Consider the following 25,893-nt stretch of genomic DNA (forward strand, 5'->3'; position numbering starts at 1 on the left):
ACACACACACACACACACACACACACACACACACACACACACACACACACACACACACACACGGTAAATAAGCATTTGATACTCTGCCGACACACACACACACACACACACACACACACACACACACACACACACACACATACATACACGGTAAATAAGCATTTGATACTCTGCCGACACACACACACACACACACACACACACACACACACACACACACACACACACACATATACACGGTAAATAAGCATTTGATACTCTGCCGACACACACACACACACACACACACACATACACATACACATACACACACACACACACACATACATACACACACACGGTAAGTAAGCATTTGATACTCTGCCGACACAGACACACACACACACACACACACACACACACACATATATATATACACACACACACATGGAAAATAAGCATTTGACACTGCCAATTTTGCAAGTTTCCCCAGCTACAAAAAATGGAGAGGTCTATAATCTTTATTGTATGTACACTTCAACTGTGAGAGACCGAATCTAAAAATACAAAAACAGAAAATCACATTGAATATTTTTTTATATATTGCATGCGATAAAATTGAGTTTAATTTAGTATTTGATCACCTACAAACCAGCAAGAATGTTGGATGTCACAGAACTTCAAGTTTTTTTTTTTTTTAAATCCCTTCTAATCTGCACTCATTACTTGTATTGATTGCACCTGTCTGAACTTATTACCTGTATAAAAGACACCTGTCCACATAATTTCACTCCACCCTATCCATCATGGTCAAGACCAGAGAGCTGTCTAGGGACACCAGGGACAAAAATACAGGACAATAGGCAGAGAAAGCTAAACCCATACCGACAAAACCCCCAACCTGCACACAATAGAACTGGTTATCTATTGTCTCGCTATGTTGTGTCTAGATGGTCTCTAGTGCTTGAAGGCCATTAAACATGAGGTTAATGTGGCTGTACACAACCTCTATATGGTAAAAATGGCTACCTTCACAACTCTAACACAACCAAGTGTATAATAAAGTGCGTAAGTGTTCAGTGCAATCAATAGAATACCACAAATGTATATAAAACACCTTCAGATGCAGATTGCAGGTGCAATATACAAAAAAAGGGGGATTTTCTTAGCGATCATAGACAGTTCATTTCAAATTTTAAAAAATGGATCACTTATCTAGATGAAGTAACCTCCAGTGTCAATGTCCCTTGTCCCTATGCGTTTCGCCCCCCTCCTGTTCTTGGAGGTCATCAGGGGACCATGAATAGGATTGGCTATTCAACCAGATAAGTGATCCACTGTGATCCATTTTTTTTTTTTTGCTGCAGTGTGTGCAAACTTGGTCAAGAACTACATGAAACATCTGGCCTCTAATTGCAAGAAAGATTTCTGTACCAAATATTAAGTTCTGTTTTTCTATTGTGTCAAATACTTAACTTAAAGGCAACCTATCACCCCCAAAATCGAAGGTGAGCTAAGCCCACCAGCATCAGGGGCTTATCTACAGCATTCTGTAATGTCCTCTTCTTCTCTTCACGCTGCGGCTCTGGCGTACTTTGTCCTGTTGAGGGCAGAGCTAAGTACTGCAGTGCCAGGCGCTGTGCCTCTCTGACCTTTCCTGACACCTGCGCACTGCAGTACTTTGCTCTGCCCTCAACAGGACAAAGTACGCCTGCGCCAGAGCCCCAGAGCCGCGGCATGAAGACCAGAAGAGGACGTCATCGTAAGAAGATGGGAGGCCCCGGACCGGACCACGACGCCCATCGGATCGGACTGCCCCTGGGTGAGTATAATCTAACCTCTTTTTCTCATCTTTCAGGATACAGAATGCTGTAGATAAGTCCCTGATGCCGGTGGGCTTAGCTCACCTTCGATTTTGGGGGTGACAGGTTCCCTTTAATAACAATTACAGACCTCTCCATTCTTTGTAGGTAGGAAAACTTGAAATATTGCCAGTGTATCACATACTTATTTTCCCCCCTGTATATGGAGATTAGTCGGTTAGTACAATGACATGCCCCCAATGCATTTCCAGATGTCAGAGCTTGATTTCTCCAGTCTTAGCACATTGGATTACTACAAAGCTGGTATTAGCTTTGTCTTTGTACTAGACCTGGCATAATTAGTTGGCGTCAGTTGGGAAGCATATGATGGGCGTGGGTATATATACTATTACACTATGTATGATATTATAAGTATTTTAAAAGGAATGACATGCTTTTCTTTTGAAAATCGAGTTTGTGTTAATGAAGGTAAATTGCTGAACTGAATATTACACTGATGGAAATCCCTTCATATTACTTAGCTGGATCTCTCCTTTTTTTCTGCCTTTTCCAGGTGTCTGTGAATCCAGCGTACCAAGCAAATGAGCTGCAGTATGTGATGAGGAAGGTAGGCCTTCTAGAACAGCCCTTTAAAATTGCGGGGCTTGTGCAAAATTGTTCATGAAGCTTGTCAGATTTTAGGAATTGTGCACAATCTGCATTAATAAGCATAAAGCTATGTGCACACGTAGTTTTGAGTTCTGCGGATTCCGCAGCGGATTGGAGAAATCTGCAGGTAAAAGGCACTGCGTTTTACCTGCGGATTTTATGCGGATTTAGTGCGGATTCCACTGCGGTTTTACACCTGCGGATTCCTATTATGGAGCAGGTGTAAACCGCTGCGGAATCCGCACAAAGAATTGACATGCTGTGGAATGTAACCCGCAGCGTTTCCGCACGTGTTTTTCCGCAGCATGTGCACTGCGGATTGCGTTTTCCATAGGTTTACATTGTACTGTACAGCGCATGGAAAACTGCTGTGGACCCACAGCAAAATCCGCAACGTGTGCACATAGCCTTAAGCTTTTTTTGTTGTTGTTGTTGTGAGGACGCTTCACATCCCACTTTTAAGATAAGGCCACATGCAGTATGCATTGTTTGGACACCATTTTACAGTTAAACATGCAACATGCAATGCATTCACAGTTCTGCAAACCTCAGAGCTGAAATCTCCCAGCATGTTTATTTTTTGTTACGGAATATCTGCAGAGAGCCTGCACTGGTTGTTCACGTTTTGACAAGTGTCCTCTTTGTACCAAGCACTGTACCGGGAAAAAAAATAAAGGCCCTTATTGGAGCTTTAGGTAGGACCTGTGGCTAGGTTAAAAATGACCAGCCTTTGTTCATACATTATTCCCACTGTTCCACACTCCTGAGTATTTCATTTTTCTCATGTATTTTTTTTTTTTAAGGTTCCAGAAATATTACTATATACTATGCATTATTACCCTTGGTAAAGACTATATAAAAACCCACACTAAAAAAAATGCCCATATCTCTGGGACCATATGGCAGATGATAAAAGCAAAAATAATGAGGGGACAGCGGGAATAAAATAACATCAAGAACTGATCACTCTTGACCTGATGACAGATACAGAATATCCATTACAACCCTGGATCTGTGCCAATGAAATGAAGGGTGTATGTAAAAGCTTGTGCTGGTACGCCAAGGTTTCCATACACTTTATAAGTACCTTGCATGTTCGTGGCTGACAGATTGGTAGCAGGACTGATCCTGTGCACGGTAGCCCCAAGCAGGGCAGCATCAGGTAGATACAAGAGTCCATTTTTCTCATCCACTGCCTGAATGCCATACTCTCTTCCATCTACTTACTTATATTTGTTAGTGGTCTACTGTATACAAAGAATTGATTATTTAATCATCACATTGCAATGATAAAACAAACTGTAAGTGAATCCCATCATTGTACTAAATGGCCCATGTTTTCTGACTCTGCAGGTCGGCTGCTCGGCCCTTGTGTTCCCATCAGAGTTTAAAACGCAGCGATATTATGAAATTTTGAAACAGATTTGTCCAGAGATAGAAAGTTCTCCAGCAGGAGGAATCAAGAGCAAGACGTAAGTGTCTGTGCTGTGCATTTCTGTCCTCCAGGAGCCACTTCTGCCTGGTATGTGTTACATCAGGCTATCACAGAAAGGCTACGTTCACACGGCCGCAGAATTTATCAGACACACACATGTGCACACATCTGATCTGAGTATCGACCTCACACGGACCTTGGGTCACTAGCACCTAGGCTGACATCAGTCCGAGTAAGTTCATGTGGGGTCTGGTTTTAAATTGGACATTACTCGGATCAAAATTCCATTTTTTGAGCATATTTTAATAAAAATGTTATTCAGTGGTGAAACATATGCTGCTGTGGTTCACCTGTAGAAATGCTGCCGTGGCGCACCTGTAGAAATGCTACCGTGGTTCACCTGTAGAATTGCTGCCGTGGTTCACCTGTAGAAATGCTGCCGTGGCGCACCTGTAGAAATGCTGCCGTGGCGCACCTGTAGAAATGCTGCTGTGGCGCACCTGTAGAAATGCTGCCGTGGCGCACCTGTAGAAATGCTGCCGTGGCGCACCTGTAGAAATGCTGCCGTGGCGCACCTGTAGAAATGCTGCCGTGGCGCACCTGTAGAAATGCTGCCGTGGCGCACCTGTAGAAATGCTGCCGTGGCGCACCTGTAGAAATGCTGCTGTGGCGCACCTGTAGAATTGCTGCCGTGGCGCACCTGTAGAAATTTTCCAAATCTCTTGAAATTCTGCAATCTTCTATTCAGTAAATGGGAAAAAGTTACTTGGATGCCTTAATTCTAAAATATATTTGGCAATTAAAAGGTATACATCATAGGGATTCACTCACTCTGGCAGCGCTTGAGTTAGGGTACTGTCACACAGTGGCACTTTTGTCGCTACGACGGTACGATCCGTGACGTTCCAGCGATATCCATACGATATCGCTGTGTCTGACACGCAGCAGCGATCAGGGATCCTGCTGAGAATCGTACGTCGTAGCAGATCGTTTGGAACTTTCTTTCGTCGCTGGATCTCCCGCTGTCATCGCTGGATCGGTGTGTGTGACAGCTATCCAACGATGCGTTCGCTTGTAACCAGGGTAAACATCGGGCCGCTTCACATCACCAAGCACCTAGGTAACACACATCACCCATATAGGACCTGTCCAGCTGCATCCTTACAACATTTTCTGTCAGTCTTAGTACACAATGGCCTTGTAATGCAGGTGCCCAATCTTTCCAGGATCTGCAGTTTTAATTTCACACTTTTTCAAGGTGATCAAGTTCAACTGTCTAACTTGTGAAATTGATAGAAGTCCACTAGTGATGAGCGAATATACTCGTTACTCGAGATTTCTCGAGCACGCTCGGGGGTCCTCCTAGTATTTTTTAGTGCTCGGAGATTTAGTTTTTCTTCCACAGCTGAATGATTTACATCTGTTAGCCAGCTTGATTACATGTGGGGATTCCCTAGCAACCAGGCAACCCCCACATGTACTTATGCTGGCTAACAGATGTAAATCATTCAGCTGTGGCAATAAAAAGTAAATCTCTGAGCACTAAAAAATACTCGAGAAATCTCGAGTAACGAGTATATTCACTCATCACTAAAGTCCACGCCTATTCTGTGGCTCTGTATGCATGGTGGCAGCACAGGTAGGTGCAGGAGCTGTGTTACTAGTAGCAAGGATGAGATTGGATCCCCCTTTTGCGAGCAGGTAATTAATTCTTAAGGGCAAGTGCAGACGAACGTATTTTTGGCATCCGGGAAAATCAAATTAATTATGCAAATGGAACGCTGATCAGAGTGTGATCCGATTCTCTCAGATCAGGAGAAGATGGAGAAACAATAAGTCTCCATCTTCTCCATTATGTGAGTGGGCGGAAAACGGACTGCACTTGCATGTCATTCAAGTGCAGTCCAATGGTTTCCACAGACACATTGACTTGCATGGATGAGTGCGATCCAAATATCAGATGAAACTCTGGCATGCAATGATTTTTTTTTATGTGCAAGGCCCCATGGAGTAACAGTCATCTGCAAATACGCTCGTGTGCACCTCAGGGTAAAGGCGCTATTTAGGGTATAATGGTGGGGTTTAAGTTAGGTTTACTAAAATCATGGGGGATCTGGTGCATGTAGCCATAAAACTTACCCTAAAATTGAGTGCACAAGATACACAAACGTCCCAAATTCTGTACACTAAAACCTTGCAGCAGTTGAACAATACAGATTATTATCTTAAAAATAGTTGAAATTGAGTCTAAATCTTATACTGAATGCTGGGATTTTTTTTTCTCTATGTAATACAATCCCTGATCAGTGATAACATAAAAAAACAATCTTCCTAATATTGTGTAGGCCCTCCTCAGGCCACCAGAGCTGAACTACCCAGTTGAAGCATGGACACAAGACCTCTGTTAGTGTCATGTCCTATCTGGCACCAAGACATTAGTCCTTTTAGTCCTGCGAACTGTGTTACGCGGCTTCCATGGATCGGACTTGTACATCCCTCAGGTTCTTGATAGAATTGAGAATTGGAGGCCAAATGAATACATTGATTTATAGAGCTTTCATCCAAGTGAGTGCTCCTAGGTATGGGAGAATGAGGCGAGGTTGCCAGCCAAATGGCTAGCCATCTAAGGTGTACGGGGGGGCTTTACGCTTGAATTTTTCCAACCTTTAACCCATCAACTTTAGGAACCGACTGTTCACTTGCCGCCTTGTCATGAGTTAATGTTATCTGTTGTAGTTTTATTGTTTTGGCTGATAAGAATAATTACAGTTATTCTCCGCATTTCTCATTTATATCCATTGCGTGACTATTTCTGGAACTTTCCCAGCTTTGCTTATTCATCCTTTACTTGTTCTCTGGGTTTGTCTGACCTTGCTGATTCGGGCAGCTCGATACTTGTAAGTGGAGCCCACACCGGGACACATGACGAGTGTGGAACGTTCAGCTGACCGTTCCCTCATAGAAATGTGTAGACAAAGTTATGGAAACCAGTGTACTGTAGGGAAACTCTCAGCAGGCACCTGATGGAGCAGTAGTACTGGGGACCAGATACTAGAAACCAGGAAGGATTTGTGGACTTGTTCCCGCTACTGATTAATTAATTAGACATGCGGTTTTATTCAGAATAAAACCAGATGTCTAATTAGTTTTCTGTAATTGGTGTCTTCAGTAATTAGAAGTGGGAATAAGTCCGCAAATCCTTCCTGGTTTCTATTGGAAGTGGTTTGACGACCCGTGGATCCGCGGCAGATGATCAACATTCTAAGACTCATGACTTCTAAGATCAGGTTAGCGTAATCTGCTATTCTTATGGGATAAGACCCCGGTATTCTATTTATTTATTTTTTCTCCAGCCTATCCACATCATATATTAGTATATCCATCAGTGGGGCTTGCATTGTTTTGTGGAGATTTTTGCTTTTGAATGTGATGCGGTGTGCTAGTTGTTGGCATCTGCATACTAAATCTTACTATGTAAGTACAGTTGTATCATTGTGCGGCATTGTAATATATTATGTAGCACAAATGAAAATGACCTGAAACTGCTTGAAAACCTAATATATTTTTCTCCCTTGATGACCCCTTCCTATTGTGGATTTTCAGTGATGGTATGGTCAGTGGGGGTCATACCCTTACCAGTCATACTCTTAATAGCCTATCCTGTGGAGAGGTCATCGTGGGTTTTTTTTTCATAGAAAGCTCCTTTACAGGGATAGTCTCATAAAATATATATTATATTATAATATATATATATTTTATATCTCTCTCATACATGGTGGTCTGCTGCTCAGATCCACCTGTCTATTAGCTAGATTTAAGAGCCACCATTTATAAAAGTGTATTTCAGAATCCTTGTCATTTTTTTCCAGACTCCCTGATTTGCGGATCGCTATAGTCTTGGACAAAAAGTATCCGGGTGCCTTTCTGTTCCAAGATGTGATGGATGCCGGGAGCACTCAGTTTGTAAAGCAGGTGCATGATCTACAGAAGACCATATCCTGTGAGGATCCTGTGAACATCCAGTTTACGTCGGTGAGTGACTAGTCTTCATTATAAGAGGTGTGCGGTGGCTGTTACATAGGAATGCACGTCATCCCCTTCTAAGGGTATGCTCACTCTGAGTGTTCTTTGCTGAGTTTTTGGAGCAGAAATTCTCCAAAAAGAACCAGGAGCTTTTGGGTGAAGAGTAGTGTTGAGCATTCCGATACTGCAAGTATCGGGTATCGGCCGATACTTGCTGTATCGGAATTCCGATACCGAGATCCGATATTTTTGTGATATCGGGTATCGGTATCGAAACAACATTAATGTAAAAATGTGTAAAAGAGAGAATTAAAATAAAAAATATTGCTATACTCACCTCTCCGACGCAGCCTGGACCTTACCGAGGGAAGCGGCAGCGTTCTTTGTTTAAAATTCGTGCTTTTCTTTCCTTTACGTGAGTCCCGGCTTGTGATTGGTTGCGTGCCGCCCATGTGACCGGGACGCAATCAATCACAGCAAGCCGTGACGTAATTTCAGGTCCTTCAGGATTTTAAAATTACGTTCCGGCGTTGTGATTGGTTGCGTCGCAGTCACATGGGCGACGCAACCAATCACAGCAAGCCGTGACGTAATTTCAGGTCCTTAAGGATTTTAAAATTACGTCCCGGCTTTGTGATTGGTTGCGTCGCAGTCACATGGGAGACGCAACCAATCACAAGCCGTGACGTCACGGGAGGCTGGACACGCGCCCATTTTAAAAAGCGCGCGTGTCCAGCCTCCCGTGACGTCACGGCTTGTGATTGGTTAATGGCGGCCATGTTGCCGGGACGCGGACCAATCACAGCAAGCCGTGACGTAATTTCGTCACGGCTTGCTGTGATTGGTCCACGTCCCGGCAACATGGCCGCCCTGACCAATCACAAGCCGGGACTTCACGTAACCAAGTAAAAGCGCGAATTTTAAACAAACAACGCTGCCGGTTCCCTCGCTGAGGTCCAGGCTGCGTCGGACAGGTGAGTATAGCGATATTTTTTATTTTAATTCTTTCTTTTAGGGTATGTCTCCACGTTCAGGATTGCATCAGGATTTGGTCAGGATTTTCCATCAGTATTTGTAAGCCAAAACCAGGAGTGGAACAATCAGAGGAAAAGTATAATAGAAGCATGTGCACCACTTCTGCATTTATCACCCACTCCTGGTTTTGGCTTACAAATACTGATGGAAAATCCTGACCAAATCCTGATGCAATCCTGAACGTGGAGACATACCCTTACACATTTATATGGATCCCAGGGCCTGAAGGAGAGTTTCCTCTCCTTCAGACCCTGGGAACCATCAGGAATACCGTCCGATACTTGAGTCCCATTGACTTGTATTGGTATCGGGTATCGGTATCGGATTGGATCCGATACTTTGCCGGTATCGGCCGATACTTTCCGATACCGATACTTTCAAGTATCGGACGGTATCGCTCAACACTAGTGAAGAGTTTCTGCTCAGCAAAACACACAGCAAAAAACGCTGAGCATACCCTAAGTTTTCCCTGCACAGCGATACGTTATACGTTTTCTAAGATGGGAATACTTTTTTTTTTTTTAAAGGGACTATCGGCACAGAATGACTGTTCAAACCAAGTGCGGGCACTCTGTGCTTCACGGCGGGGCCAATCATTTATATGCCCCTTCCCACCTGCTTGCTTTCCTTCTATTTCCACTCTTCTCTGACTCTATGAAGAGCTGTCAATCAAAGAAAAGGAGGGTGGAGATAGAGGGAAGCTGTATGTAAATATTTGGCCTCACCGTGTAGCACCGAGTGGCGGGACTTCATTTGTGTGCAGACAGAGTCCCTTTAAATGGGATGACTGGGTTCCTATTGAGTGGGGGCTCTCCTTGAGTCAGGCTTATTGTATTAGTCCTGCTCCTGGTAACACCACCGACACCATTGTGTTATACAGGGAATCCATGACCATCCACAGTCCTCTGTATGAACTTGGCCAGCCCTAGGAAGGCATGTGTGCAACTGTTCTTCAAATCAAAATCAACTCCTCAATTGAATGATTGGTCAGGTGAGGCTGAAATAGGGACAGGTACATGTATTCTCTGCAGCAATAATATGTGTTCGCACATGGCGCCCCTCCAATGGCTCTGGATGGGTAGTGTGCTTGATGGATCCCTCACATGGATCAGTAGCATGGGTGAGATGTGAGAACTTGGTGATCATGTACTGTAGGCTCATATGAGTTAGGCCTGCGATGTAAGTACTGACTGCGGATCCCAGGACCCAAACTTGACAGCCTCGCATATGCCCATTAGGCTGTTAAGTTCAGATTGGGAAAAATGCGCCCAGTCCATGAATCGCGAAGTGTGAATGTGGTTTAATAAAGACCATGATATTGGACAGAGAAGTATGTGTATTACAGTCAGTGAACCCACTGTAATACCTACGGTTCCGATTCCCTTATTACTGCTCTCTGCTGACCACCTTCACAGCTGATCACATTTTCTCATTGTGAAGGTTCCTTTATACAAGACTTGGATATTGCTATCTTCTAACACTTGTTATCTACAACAAACACTGTGGCTTTTCCCGGTTATATATTAATCCTCATCAGGACTTTTATACTTTTAAACACGTGGTTGCAGTGTGTTTTTGGATCAGACTGTGCGTTCACCTTATATCATGTAATATTGGTTATATTTAGGCAGTCCTGTTGGATATAATAATTCTATGCAGATACTCATGGGTCACTACTTGAATTCCAAAGGGACAGTGCTAATAAGATTGAAAAGAATCTTGCCCTTTAAATGGTTTCCTGACCATAAACCATTACATATACTATTGAAGAGGAACATGTCTTAGTTGGTAAAGGGACCAGATAGCCCTTTCATTTAAGATGGCTGTCCTTCATTCATATTTGTTACATCTGTCAAAGGCCTCGGACAGAATACGCCCAAGCCACTTTGCCTGGCAGACTCCAGAGGAATCCCAACTTCACCTTTTAACCCCTGTCAGTGGATCTGGACTTGCAATGAATTGCTCCCATGGAAGGGTTGCTGGCCGGTGGAGTGAACAATAGGCAACAGGGGTCGTCACACAGGGTCAATACTGAAAAGTCACATCAGGAGGGTAGTCAAATTACAGGCAGACAGGTCAGACTTCAGTATACACAAAAAGACCAGGTCTAGCTGAAAATAACTAATAACTGGCAGCTAGAGTCCGTCTGATGGGATTTATATAGAAGGGAACCCTGCCCATGCTTCTCAGTGGAGAGCTAATTATTTACCAGCTCAAATCAAAGACCGAAACATAATGACTAAATACCCTGCAGTAAATAAATAAACAGCATAGCGCATGAAAATAATATACAGTATTTAGTTAACATATTTTCTGATTAAAAAAAAAAAAAATGTGAAAGCCATCCTGCCTCGTCACATATTTACCAGCTCACTGCATCAAAGCCTGCAGCTGTGATCGGAGGTATAAAGTTTGCGTCCGGTCACTGGCGTTGGCTGATGGGACTACTGCTCCCATCAGCCGACGCCTGCTGCCACTAATAACAGTGATAGCAGGCGGCAGCACGATGGGAGTATTCATTGGCCAGTGCGCTAAATAAATAATTGAAAACAAAATGGCGTGGGTTCCCCTGTATTTTTGGCAACCAGCCAGGCAAAACTGACAGCTGGGGGCTGCAACCAGCTCTAGCAAGGCTGGTTTTCAAGAATGTAGGGGTCCCCATGCTGTTTTTTTTTTCATTATTTAAATGAATAATTGAAAAAAACAGCGTGGGGTCCACCCATACCTCCAGTCACAGCCGTCATTTAACAGTGTGGGAACCGCTTTTTACTGACTGGCAGTAATGATTTTACCACCGATCAGAAGTGGTGTTTGCCGCACTGTCATGCACATACCCGAACCCAAAGTTGTTTTTTTTTTCAACTGTTCAGCCGAACCTGTCAGCCAGAACATCCAGGGGTCATCCCATCTCTAGTCAGCTGTAGTGTTAGGCCTCTTTCACACTTCCATCTTCCAAATCTGCACAGGATCCGTCAAGACCTTGAAATGACGGATCCTGTGCAGATTGTGGAAAACGTGTGCACTGGGCCTGTCTTTCTGACGGATCCGTCGAGCCTATGTGCACCTGTTGTGTATGCATCTTCGCAGCGGTTTTCTGCCGCGAAAACGCATACACAACACAAACCAGGTTAAAAAAAAAAATTTGCAGTATTCTCACCTACCGACGTCCCGCACAGCGTCACCGATGCTCCCGGCAGCTAGCGTTCCTAGTAATACATTGTGAAATCTCGCGAGAAGTCGTGTACATGGCTGATTCCTAACTCTATCGGATACAGAGCAAACATAATCTAATAGACCGAGAAATGGCAAAACCATTGTCTTTATTAAAGTATACTATGGAACTGGTAACTAGAGTTGAGCAAATTTTTCAAAATTCTGTTCCAATTATGATCGGTGAATATTGTTTTTGCAATATTCGCTGACCACAGCCGAATGTCATGGGAGTAGAAATGACCGAATATGTTCGGAACCGATCATTAAATATACATTTGGCATGAATAGGGTACCAATATGGCACGAATATGACAGATTCAGATTCTGCAACCGATTCCGAATATATTCACTCAACTCTACTGGTAACACATCCTGCACCATAATGTAAGGCTATATGCACTCGTTGAGATTTTGCAGCAGATTATTTTGCACAAAAGAAACCCTCAGTGTTGGCAGAAAAACTGCTGCTCAAAAAACGCAGGTTTTTTTACTTGTTTTTCTTTTTACAATCATTTTTTTAATACATTTTTGGTTTTTTTCACCATTTATTTGAATTGATGAAAAACACTGCAAAAACACTGAAAGAATTGGCATTCTGCAGCCACAATTCCCACCGATGTCAGCTGTCCATGATAGCTGACAACCAGCGGTAGTGTCGGCCCTGGACAGTTTTGAAGCTGATTGGGGCCGATTTAAGCCTTTCCCGATATGTACTGTGTGTGTGTATGTATATGTATGTATGTATGTGTGTGTATATATATATATATATATATATATATATATATATATATATAATTTACTGCTCTGCGGCAGTTGCGCTCCCTCAAACAGCAGTATATCTGCGGCACTGTGCTCACATGGCCTTGCGCTGAGCACCGCAGCGATCTGGTTCGGGTGTCAGCTCTATATGAGAGCAGACATCCTGCAGCAAGGCCCACAATCTGATGCTATTAAGTAATGTACCATCCTGGGACAATTTAATAAATTGAAAACAAAAAAAACAAAAACTTTTTTACAAAGTGTGAAAATATTTAAAAAAAAAAAGTCCCCAAATAAAGAACAAAAAAAACACATTTTTCCAATAAATACATTTATTTCTGTAAATAGAAAAAAAGTACACATTTGGTATTGCCGTGTCCGTAAAGACCCGCTCTATAAAAGTGTACCACCGTAAAAAAGCCAAAAAACAATGCTTTATCATCATACCACTGATCAAAAAGAACAATAAAACGCAATCAAAAAGAGGAATGTAAATTAAAAATGGTACCGCTGAAAACGTCATCTTGTCCCGCAAAAATCAAGCCGTCATACAGCATCATCAGCAGAAAAATAAGCTATAGCTCTCAGAATAAAGCGATGCAAAAATAATTATTTTTTTCTATAAAATAGTTTTTATTGTGTAAAAAGTGCCAAAACATAAAAAAAGATAAAACTTGGGTATCGCTGTAATCGCACTGACACGAAGAATAAAGCTGTTTTACCAATTTTACCACACGCGGAACGGTATAAAAAAAAACAAAAGCAATTCCTGAATTCCTGGTTTTGTTCATTCTGTCTACAAAAATCAGAATAGAAAGCAATCAAAAAATGTCATGTGCCCCAAAATGGTACCAATAAAAACGTCAACTCGTCCCACAAAAAACAAGACCTCACATGACTCTGTGGGCCAAAAATATGGAAAAATTAAAGCTGTCTAAATATGGCGATGCAAAAACAAAGTTTCGCAATAAAAAGTGTCTTTTAGTGTGTGACAAACATAAAAGCCCAATATAAATCTGGTATCGCACCGACCCCAAGAATAAAGTCATCTAATCACTTATACCGCACAAGGAATGGCGTAAAAGATAACTAAAACCAATTCCTCACATTCTGTTTATTTTTTTTTCATTCTGCCTCCAAAAGATCACAGAAAGGCTCAGCGCACATTTATCCTGCCCTCTGTGCTGAGCGCTTACATTGGGCTTTCTGTGAAGGTCTCTGAAATACGTGATTCAGTTGAAACCTCTGACTGAAGATTCCCTGTAATGATCCGGCGATGTCTGTCTTTTTTGGATTGCATAAAAGTGCCGTCGGCCACAGTTTTGTGCACTTCTGAAAAGGACAAAGCTGAACAAACGCTGGAGAAAGGCCAGCCGGAGTCCAAAAACTCTACTGCCTTATTATAATTAATGGATCCATCAGGGGTTTCATCTGTCACGTCACTCGAAGATTTCGATGGAAACCGCAAATTAAATGCTAAGTGGAGATAAAAGTGATCCCAAATGTTATGTAAAATGTTCCCAAGAAAAGCTTCAACTCCATGCACAAAAAAGGCAAGTCCCCACTCAGATCTGTCATCTGTTAACAGAAATATGGGGGGCTTCTACATTACTAATAGCACAAAGGATTTGGAAAAGCAAAATGGCTCCTCGCCCCCCAAAAATTCAGCAAATTCTCTTCTCCCAAATCCAAATCCCCCCCCCCCTTCTGAGCCCCAGTGTGCCTAAACCACATTTAGCGCCCACATGTTTGGCATTTCTGTAGCGATGAGAGGCCACTTTATTTACAGGTACATGTCTCCAGAAGCACAAGCTGGGCATAATGTGCTGGTCACTACAATGGCAGTTTGCAATTTTCACTCGGCAACATCCCTTATAAGATAATAACATTTATACTCCCCTTCGGGGCTGGTGCTGTTCGCACTGACACTCCTGGAGCTCGCGTGACATTATGTCTCATGATCACTGCAACCAATCAGCAGCTGCTTCACTCTCTCCTCCTTTGGACAGACTGGACATCCGAAAGAAGCGAGAGAGCACTTTTCTTGATGTCTGTTACATCCGAAGAAGGCGAGAATGTTATGGCCGCTGATTGTCTGCAGGGATCATATGACCTATAACTGTCTTCAAGCCCCGGGAGAGCTAATGCCAACACCACTGGAACAGCACCGTATGTAAATATACATGTTGATATTTTATAGGAGGGCGTATAGTGATTGAGAAGGGGTTCTCTGAGTAGTGGACAGCCCCTTTAATATATTAGTTAATTGAATTATGACCTATTCCCTGAACTTTGTGGTTAGCATTGTAGAATTGCAGCGCTGGGTTTCTGGGGTCAAATCCCTCCCAGGTCAACTTCTGCAATGAGTTTGTATATTCTTCCTTGTGTTTGCATGGGTTTCCTCTGGATATTCCGGTTTCCTCCTACACTCCAAAGACATACTGATAGGGAATCTAGATAGTGAACCACAATAGACAGTGATGATGACGATGTGTGTAAAGTACTGTGCTGTGGAACTTGTTGGTGCTATATAAACTAGCATTATTAATAATCAGTCACTCTGCTATAAGTGTGTGAGAAAGAATTCAGTCAGTTGGCTTCTTTCTACTCACTGCGTTCGCCGCACTGCTCCTCCTAGTGCCAGATCATCTCGCTGATCTGCCTCTTGCAGCATTCACAGCAATGCTGCATCTTCCTGTTGCTGGAGAGTCTCCTCCTGACTATAGGGAGGCACGGCCATACTCTGCAGGAATTTAACCCCCTGTGTCCTGCAGAGTTTTGCTTCCCTGAACTATCCGCTGCCAGCAGGGGATATATTAAGCAGCTCCTCCCCCTACACCTTGCCTGAATTTAGATTTCTAGCTGCAGTTCCTTCCTAGTATTCTGTCTTGGTGCGTTATCGTTTTTGTCTCATCCGCTACTGACCCGACTTGTTACCTTATTTTGTCTGACCTCTCCACTCCTGACCCCGGCTTCGTATTTTGATCCTGTGCTGCCTACCCCAAACTCGAACTGTCTGGTGATGTCTCTATCCGAGCCCTCTGTGGTTCGTGTTGTGTCTCGGACCTGTAGGTCAGCTGCTGCAGGTCCGGGCACTGTCCTGAAGTGGCATCTGGTGACTACCTGAATGGCCCAATCCTATCCTTACCATCAGAGGCTCTAGTGAAGACCAGGTAGTCAGTTATGCCCCCTCCAGGGTAACCCCTGCCAGCGGCGCAGATTTTATATTTGTGGCTCAGCTTATATGTTATTTAGATTGTGAGCCCCAAAGGGGACAGTGATGTTAATGTGTGCAAACTGTAAAGCGCTGCGGAATGTGTTAGCGCTATATAAAAATAAAGATTATTATATGATCTGATGAAAGCAGAGGAGTTAGAAAACTAAAATTCACTGACCATTCCTGCAGCCTGTACTCTGCCAATGGAGCAGCAGCTATAAAGCTATAATCTTTCATAATGAAGATGCAGGACAACTTTCTAACACCAGCCCTGTTAATGTGCTCTGTTTAGAAGTTGAAGGATAATTTTCTCCATATAATCACCAGTATATTTGTCTAGTGTAATTCCGTATGCTTTCTTTTAACTCACAGGGTAAGTTCACACAGGGTGTTTTTGCTGCGTTTTTTGTGCTGTGTTTTTTTGTGCTAATTTGCAGCTGCTTTTTACAGTACCAGCAAAGCCTATGAGATTTCAGAAATCTCATGCACACACATTGAGTTTTTGTGTGTTCAGTATTTTGTGCTTTGCAGCGTTTTTTTTTTTTTTTTTTTTACATAGGGCATGTCACTTCTTTCAGCGTTTTTCCAGCGTTTTCCACCCATTGACTTGAATGGATAGTGAAAAAACGCTGCAAATACTCAAGGTTCACTTTTCTTGCAGCGTATTTGCTGCAGAACAGTCAAGGAGCGCCAGATGTGATGTCACACCCAGCTCTGCTACATCTAGATGACAGCTTGCACGATGCGTTCAAGCAGCCTGTCATCCAGCAGCGGACCCCTCATTCACTTGAATGGGGGGTCCGACAATACAGTGTTTGACACGCTGAAACCCTCCCCGCCGGTCAAAGAGCCGCGCTTTTCACGCTGTCAGAAGACAGCAGGAGCCATCAGCTGTGATCAGAGGTGTAAATTCACCTCCGATCACTGGTGTCAGCTGATGGGACTACTGCTCCCATCATCTGACACCTACAGCTGCTAATTACAGTGAGAGCAAGAGTGGCAGATGGGAGTTTTCATCTGCCGCTCCTGCGCTATAAATAAATAATTACAAAAAAAAATGGCGTGGGTTCCCCTGTAATTTTGATAAACAAAGCTCTGCAACCCTCAGCTGTCAGCTTCAGCAAGGTTAGTTATCAAGAATAGAGGGGTCATCACGCTAAATAAATAAATAAAAAAAAGCAAAAAAAAAACGGCGTGCCCCCCCCCACACACACACACTTTTGACAACCAGCCTTACATAGTTACATAGTTATTAAGGTTGAAGGAAGACTTTAAAGACTGAGTCACACTTAACGATATCATTAACGATATCGTTGCAACGTCACGCTTTTGGTGACGTAGCAACAATCCCGCTAACGATCTCGTTATGTGTGACAGCGACCAACGATCAGGCCCCTGCTGGGAGATCGTTGGTCGTAGGGAATGATCAGGACCTTTTTTTGGTCGCTGATCACCCGCTGTCATCGCTGGATCGGCGTGTGTGACGCCGATCCAGCGATGTGTTCACTTGTAACCAGGGTAAATATCGGGTTACTAAGCGCAGGGCCGCGCTTAGTAACCCGATATTTACCCTGGTTACCATTGTAAAAGTTAAAAAAAAAAAACAGTACATACTCACATTCTGATGTCTGTCACGTCCCCCGGCGTCCACAGGGTTAAAACTGCTTTCGGCAAGAGCGCTGCTAATATGCACGCGCAGCTGCCGAGAGCTTCCCTGCACTGAATGTGTCAGCGCCGGCCGTAAAGCAGAGCACAGCGGTGACGTCACCGCTGTTACTGCCGGCGCTGACACATTCAGTGCAGGGAAGCTCTCGGCAGCAGCGCGTACATTACCAGCGCTCCTGCCGAAAGCAGTTTTAACCCTGTGGATGCCGGCGGGGGACGTGACAGACATCAGAATGTGAGTATGTACTGTTTTTTGGGTTTTTTTTTACTTTTACAATGGTAACCAGGGTAAATATCGGGTTACTAAGCGCGGCCCTGCACTTAGTAACCCGATGTTTACCCTGGTTACCCGGGTGCTGCAGGGGGACTTCGGCATCGTTGAAGACAGTTTCAACGATGCCGAAGTCGTTCCCCTGATCGTTGGTCGCTGGAGAGAGCTGTCTGTGTGACAGCTCCCCAGCGACCACACAACGACTTACCAACGATCACGGCCAGGTCGTATCGCTGGTCGTGATCGTTGGTAAGTCATTTAGTGTAACGGTACCTTAAGTCCATCTAGTTCATCCCATAGCCTAGCCTAACCTAACATGCCCTAACAAGCCTTGCTAAAGCAGACAGCTGGTGGATGGTATTGTCAGGCTGGTAAGCCTGCAGCTGCCCAGAAAAGAATCTATTAGATGCGCCAATTCTGGCACTTTGCCCGACTCTTCCCACTTGCCCTGTAGTGGTGGCAAGCAGGGTAATGAGGGGTTAATGTCACCTTGCTATTGTAAGGTGACACTAAGTCGGCTTAGTAATGGAGAGGTGTCAATTGGACACCTATCTATTACTAATCCTATAGTAATTAAAGGGTTAAATAAACACACACACACACACACGCACACACACACACACACACACACACACACACACACACACGCGCGCACGCAGAAAAAAGTCTTTTAATGAAATAAAACAATACGCACAGTTTTACCATTTTATTGTTCTGCCATTCCAAAGCGAAGTCCTCGATCTTCTGTAATAAAAATAAAATAAAAAAGCAAAAGTATACTCCCTGATCCGTCGCAGTCCGATATAATGAGTGTCCCATGCAGTATCTGGGGGAGATAAAGCTTATAACCGGAAGGGCTGCTAATGTTACCACTCCTGGCTGTAAGTACTGAGGAATGAATGAGACGGAGCGGGCGCAGGCTCAGTAACTAGCAGTGATGTCACCGAGCCTGCGCTCCCTCACAGCCTGGAGGTAACCTCTGCACCGTGGGAAAATGCCGGGGAAGAGGATACTGCAGGTAATGTATCGATCTATTCTATCAATCTATCTATTGTATCTATCTATTCTATCTATCTATCTATCTATCTATCTATCTATCTATCTATCTATCTATCTATCTATCTATCTATCTATCCTATTATTCTATCATTCTATCCGTATCTATTCATTCTATCTATCTATTCATTCTATCTATCTATTCATTCTATCTATCTAAAAAGAAGAAAAAATAAGGCAGCACTCCTTTTCTTCAAGTGAAAATCTGTGTTTTAATTCAGACCCACAGGCCTGCCATGTGGGTCTGAATTAAAACACAGATTTTCACTTGAAGAAAAGGAGTGCTGCCTTATTTTTTCTTCTTTTTGGATTTATGCATAGTGGATGGATTGCAATTAAGGCCTGTGCACCCGAAAGGCATTTATAGTGATTTGATAAAATCATTTTATTTACTGCAGATCTAGTAGTTATTTGAATGTTGAGTTTTCAAACTCCATCACTACCACTGATTGGCCGCTCTCTGCCCAAGCACAGTATACATGGAAAGCTGCCAATCAGTGGTGGGGGTGGGGTTATACAGAGCTCATGAATATGGAGGACTACATAGCAGCAGGTTTATTAGTCCTCTAGTAATATTCTCCTGAAGATAAAACTGTGATTTTATCAAAACTACACTTAGCAGCCCAGTAAGTGGCACATCGCTGGAAAAGGGTCTGTCTCTACATTATGCTGCTTTTAGTTGGCAAAACACTGTGACAGATTCCTGTTAAACATCCCTAATCTGATCTTTTTGGGGGTCCTTATTACTTACTTAATCGCCTTGGTTTTCATTTTTTTCTTTTAGGGAACAACTGGATATCCCAAAGGGGCATCGCTGAGCCACCACAATATTGTAAACAATGCAAGATTGGTAGGGATGAGGATGGGCTTCACCTGGAGGAAGGTGAGGGCAGATACACACAGTTGTTACATACTTGTGTTAGACTCTTCTACAGACTTACTGGTGTTTTTTTTTTTTTTATTTTCCATCCCAGGGAGACCGGGTGGCAGTTCCTGTGCCTATGTTCCACTGCATGGGCTCCGTGTTAGGCAGTCTTGTGATGGCCGTGTATGGACTGACTATTGTTTTTCCATCTCCAAGCTTTGATGCTCGAGCCTTGTTGCAGGCCATATCACAGGAGAAGTATATATCTTTATATTTTTAAAGTGTTGGTCCGAAACACAGATTAATTTTTATACTAAATGCCTACCTATTTAATGCCATAATCTCATCTACACTGCTCAAAAAAAATAAAGGGAACACTTAAACAACAGAATATAACTCCAATTAAATCAAACTTCTGTGAAATCAAACTGTCCACTTAGGAAGCAACACTGTTTGACAATCAATTTCACATGCTGTTGTGCAAATAGAATAGACAACAGATGGAAAATATTGGAAATTATCAAGACACACTCAATAAAGGAGTGGTTCTGCAGGTGGGGACCACAGACCATATCTCAGTACCAGTGCTTTCTGGCTGATGTTTTGGTCACTTTTGAATGTTGGTTGTGCTTTCACACTCGTGGTAGGATGAGACGGACTCTGCAAACCACACAAGTGGCTCAGGTAGTGCAGCTCATCCAGGATGGCACATCAATGCGAGCTGTGGCAAGAAGGTTTGCTGTGTCTGTCAGCGTAGTGTCCAGAGGCTGGAGGGCTACTAGGAGACAGGCCAGTACACCAAGAGACGTGGAGGGGGCCGTAGGAGGGCAACAACCCAGCAGCAGGACAGCTACCTCAGCCTTTGTGCATGGAGGAACAGGTGGAGCACTGCAAGAGTCATGCAAAATGACCTCCAGCAGGCCACAAATGTGCATGTGTCTGCACAATTGGTTAGAAACCAACTCCATGAGGATGATCTGAGTGCCCGACGTCCACAGATGGGGGTTGTGTTCACACAGCCCAATACCATACAGGACTCTTGGCATTTGCCACAGAACACCAGGATTAGCAAATTTGCCACTGGTGCCCTGTGCTCTTCACAGATGAAAGCAGGTTCACACTGAGCACATGTGACAGATGTTAAAGAGTCTGGAGACGCCGTGGAGACCGATCTGCTGCCTGCAACATCCATCAGCATGACCGGTTTGGCAGTGGGTCAGTAATAGTGTGGGGTGGCATTTCTTTGGAGGGCCACACAGCCCTCCATGCGCTCGCTAGAGGTAGCCTGACTGCCATTAGGTACCGCGATGAGATCCTCAGACCCCTTGTGAGACCATATGCTGGTGCGGTTGGCACTGGGTTCCTCCTAATGCAGGACAGTGCCAGACCTCATGTGGCTGGAGTGTGTCAGTAGTTCCTGCAAGATGAAGGCATTTGAAGCTATGGACGGCCTGCCTGTTCCCCAGACCTGAATCCGATTGAGCACATCTTGGACATCATGTCTCGCTCCATCCACCAACGTCACGTTGCACCACAGACTGTCCAGGAGTTGGCTGATGTTTTATTCCAGGTCTGGGAGGAGATCCCTCAGGAGACCATGCGCCGCCTCATCAGGAGCCTGCCCAGGCGTTGTACAGTAGGGAGGTCATACAGGCATATGAAGGCCCAACACAATACTGAACATCTTTTCCTTGTCATGAGGCATTTCCACTGAAGTTGTATCAGCCTGTAATTTGATTTTCCACTTAGATTTTGAGTATCATTCCAAATCCAGACCTCCATGGGATATTCATTTTGATTTACATTGATCATTTTTATGTTTTATTGTTCTCAACACATTCCACTATGCAAAGAATATAAATTTGCAACTGGAATATTTCGCTCAGAGATATCTAGGATGTGGTATTTTATTGCTCCCTTTATTTTTTTTAGCAGTGTATTTTAGAATCTGCTTTAATTAGAAAGTCCTTACCATTCCTTCACTGCACCATCTATCTGCTTTTATTGGCTGCTTTTTTTTTTACTACTACTATCTTTTTGCTGACGCTTTGTTTGAGAATCCCATTGCATGCTGGGATACTCAAATGAGTACTCATCAAGGGCCAAAGGCTGCCGCGGCCTCTGCGTCCACCCTGGAACAAAGCGTCATCAGTCACATTCTTTAAAGGGGTTGGGCTAGTCCCTGCTCAACTGAGCATGTGTTGGTTGTCAATTCTGATGTATGCTCAGTATATTCTTGTCACTGTGCAATATGCACACTGACAGTGCGCTCTCTCGCCAACTCTGATCAGAATAGACGAGGTGTCAGTAAAGCGCACTGTCAGTATTCATTGTAAAAAGAATACCCGGTGTACAGAGACCAGCGTCACCCCCGCAAGTTTAGACATTAAGTCTAGTGATGAGCGAGTGTGCTCGTTATTTGAGATTTCCAAGCATGCTCGGGTGTTCTTCAAATATTTCGGCGTGCTCAGAGATTGTTTGTGTCGCCGCAGCAGCATGATTTGCGGCTGCTAGACAGCCTGAATACATGTGGGGTTTCCCTAACAAACAGGCAATCCCTGCATGTGTTCAGGTTGTCTAACAGTCGCAAATCATGCAGCTGCCAGGACTCAAACATAATATATGAGCACACCTCTCTCCCTTCCTGATGTGTGAAAGTAGCCTTAATAATGTAGTTTTGCATTTCTGTTCTATTTTCATCACTTATTGGGCACAGTTTTTGTAGTTTGTCCCTATTCAGTGACATATAAATACAGTGCCATATGAGGGATGCCTCCCTCTTCTGTCTGTGTTAGCTTGTTACTGGTCCTATGATCGCAGGAGGTTTGAACAGACAAAGATTGCCAGCCCCCTGTGGTTAGGGCATTGTTGACGTCTCAACATGAACGATTAGGGTTAGACAGGTAAGACTTGTGCAAGGAGCATGTTTAAAATGAAATATTAGAGCAAGTGGCAGGGTAGAGAAACAAGAGGTTCAAGGGAAAGATGAGGATGTCTATGGAGTTTGCAGTCATTTATTGGCCGCTAAAAGACTTCATTCAGACCCAATTCCCAAAGTAAAATGCAATATGGGTGGTAGAACTTGTCTATGAGTGATAAAATAGGACTCTACGGACTATGCAGAGTATAGATCTAATGTGTATACACCTGGATATCCTATCACAGGGGTCCCCAACCAGTATCTTGAGATCTTGGGTCCATGTGTTGCTCGCGGCTGTCTACCAGCTTGATGCCTATGGCGTTCAAGGTCAGAAAGTTTGGGGACCTCTGCCCTAACAGAATAGCGTAAGCTCGCTGCTCCCTCTGGTGGTGCCTGCAGGCAGCTAGAATATTATGTTCTACATTAAAGGGAACCTGTCAACCCCAAAATCGAAGGTGAGCTAAGCCCACCAGCATCAGGGCTTCTGGAATGCTGTAGATAAGCCCCCGATGTATCCTGAAAGATGAGAAAAAGAGGTTAGAATATACTCACCCAGGGGAGGTCCCGGTACGATGGGTGTCGCGGTCCGATCCGGGGCCTCCCATCTTCTTACGATGACATCCTCTTCTTGTATTCACACTGCGGCGCGGGTGTACTTTGTCTGCCCTGTTGAGGGCAGACCAAAGTACTGCAGTGCGCAGGCGCTGGGCCTCTCTGACCTTTCCCGGCACCTGCGCACTGCAGCGTGAAGACAAGAAGAGGATGTCATCGTAAGAAGATAGGCTTCACCTGTCCGGGGCCTCCCATCGGACAGGACTGCACCGGGACCCCCCCCGGGTGAGTATAATCTAACCTCTTTTTCTCATCTTTCAGGTTACATTGGGGAATTATCTACAGCATTACAGAATGCTGTAGATAAGCCCCTGATGCTGGTGGGATAACTTCACCCTTGATTTTGGGGGTGACAGGTTCCCTTTAAAGGCAACCTGTCACTTGATTCATGCTGCTCAAACCTCGGACAGGATGGATCAGAGCCTGGCTGTATGATTGCTAGCAGGTTTGATGTCCTTTCAAATGCTCCAGCGTTTCGTAGAAAACATAGTTTGAGAAGCCAGCCAGGGACTACAGGGAGAGATGTTACCAGTCCGCCACCGGCATATTAGTAGGTGGGACTGATTTAAAGCATTACCGCCTTCTTTTTTTCTTAAATTTCCTACTATTATTACTTTTATCTGTCTGAATGCAAATGAACAGTATTCATACGATGTAGCATATATAATCTATTTCTGTGGACCCCTCTATGCATAAATGTCAGTAAGCATGTCCTGTTAGTATGAAGGCTGCCTGTGTGCTCTGAGTTTCCATGAGTGCTTCTCCTAATCTCTTACAGATGCACATTTATGTACGGGACGCCTACAATGTATATAGACCTTTTGGGACAGCCAGACTATGCTTCTCTTGCTACTACTCTAACCTCAGGTATGTGGATAAAATATTATAAACCGGTTATGGATTTCAAGTTTGTGACTAGAGAATATTTTTCTTAACCATTCACGTAAAATTCCAGGACAAAAGTTTCCAGAAGCTTTCCCGATTGTTTATCTCTCAGATATTTGTGGGGTCCGTGTCTGTGGACCAGTGCCTGGTATTTCCTATATCCTTGCTTTTGAAAAAAAAAAAGAATGCAAGCTACTCGTCGTGGCATGCCCTCGTTGTAAGCTTTAAGCTCCACTCCATCCAAAACACATAGTCTCCATATAGTTTCATTAACCGTTACATGGCCTCATAGAACCCATTCATACAATAAAAACACAAAACGCTTTAATTGTGGATAAAAATGGCCGTGTAGTTTATTTAGGGTTACATAAATTAATTAATCACCAATAAATAAACTCCATAAATTATAAAACCAAAGTACCAAACTTTTCCAATAAACCAATCCACCCAGACATGGGTGATTTTCCCACAATTAAACTACACGACAGTAAATTTACAAGAATTCAGGGGAGGGAGGGTGGGGTCTTCTTTATCTTCTTCCGCTGACAGAATGACCAGATACCACAAAACAGGTGTGTATATATTCAAAAAAAGAGCGGCAAAGCTGCTTACAGCCAATAGAAAACCGTTTCAATAGCTGCCAAACATACCAGAAAAAACTGGATAAAACCAGTGTCACACTTTCAGAGATGACTGACCTGACCTTTATTTGACCTTTCTTCTGACAGAAAGTCATATTAAATGACAGGGTCCATGAGGCCATGAGACCCCCGCTATATTTCTTTCAGGTTTACGCGGGGGGGCTAACATGGCCTCATAGAACCCATTCATACAATAAAAACACAAAACGCTTTAATTGTGGATAAAAATGGCCGTGTAGTTTATTTAGGGTTACATAAATTAATTAATCACCAATAAATAAACTCCATAAATTATAAAACCAAAGTACCAAACTTTTCCAATAAACCAATCCACCCAGACATGGGTGATTTTCCCACAAGGCCATGACTCAGCGAGACATGGCCCCCCCCAAACCACACAGCCATTTTTCAATGATAGTTTGTAGGTCCAAATTAAAAATATCAAGGCCAATATCAGATAAATGAACCAAATCAGGCCTATAAAGGCCCGGTAAAAAACCCTCCAAATCCAAATGCCGGAATGAAAACCCTGAAATTAAAAGAAAAAATTTTTCCATGGATTTATTGACCCTTCTCCGGATTTTATCTAAAAAAGAAAATTAATTGTTGTGCCACAAAAGTCTGGGAATAATCTTGAAAAAACAAAGTTTGAATCAGGCAGAATTTGTTTAAGATAAATAAAATCGGATCGCATGGCCGATAATAAGTCAAGAGTCCTGATTTTTCCAAGATCATTCCCAGCTACATGAAATATAATTAAATCAGGGGAAGGAAATTTAATTAGCCATTTCTTCACTTCAGCAACCAGGCAATGCCATTTCAAGCCGCGAACTCCATGCCACCAGA

The 25,893-nt window shown here is 43.5% G+C and overlaps 1 protein-coding gene across 2 annotated transcripts in view; it reads left to right on the forward strand.

The window, feature by feature from the left end:
* Positions 1–25,893, forward strand: part of ACSF2 (acyl-CoA synthetase family member 2) — a 135,795-nt gene that overhangs the window by 54,321 nt on the left and 55,581 nt on the right. For both annotated transcript variants that reach the window (XM_077251446.1, XM_077251445.1), the window contains exons 4-9: positions 2,356–2,409; positions 3,804–3,922; positions 7,755–7,917; positions 19,909–20,007; positions 20,099–20,247; positions 24,300–24,388. In XM_077251446.1, coding sequence (XP_077107561.1) covers positions 2,356–2,409; positions 3,804–3,922; positions 7,755–7,917; positions 19,909–20,007; positions 20,099–20,247; positions 24,300–24,388 — 673 coding nt within the window. The remainder of the gene's footprint in view (positions 1–2,355; positions 2,410–3,803; positions 3,923–7,754; positions 7,918–19,908; positions 20,008–20,098; positions 20,248–24,299; positions 24,389–25,893) is intronic.

Source organism: Ranitomeya variabilis, chromosome 4 (genome assembly GCF_051348905.1).
Source record: "Ranitomeya variabilis isolate aRanVar5 chromosome 4, aRanVar5.hap1, whole genome shotgun sequence".
NCBI lineage: Eukaryota > Metazoa > Chordata > Amphibia > Anura > Dendrobatidae > Ranitomeya > Ranitomeya variabilis.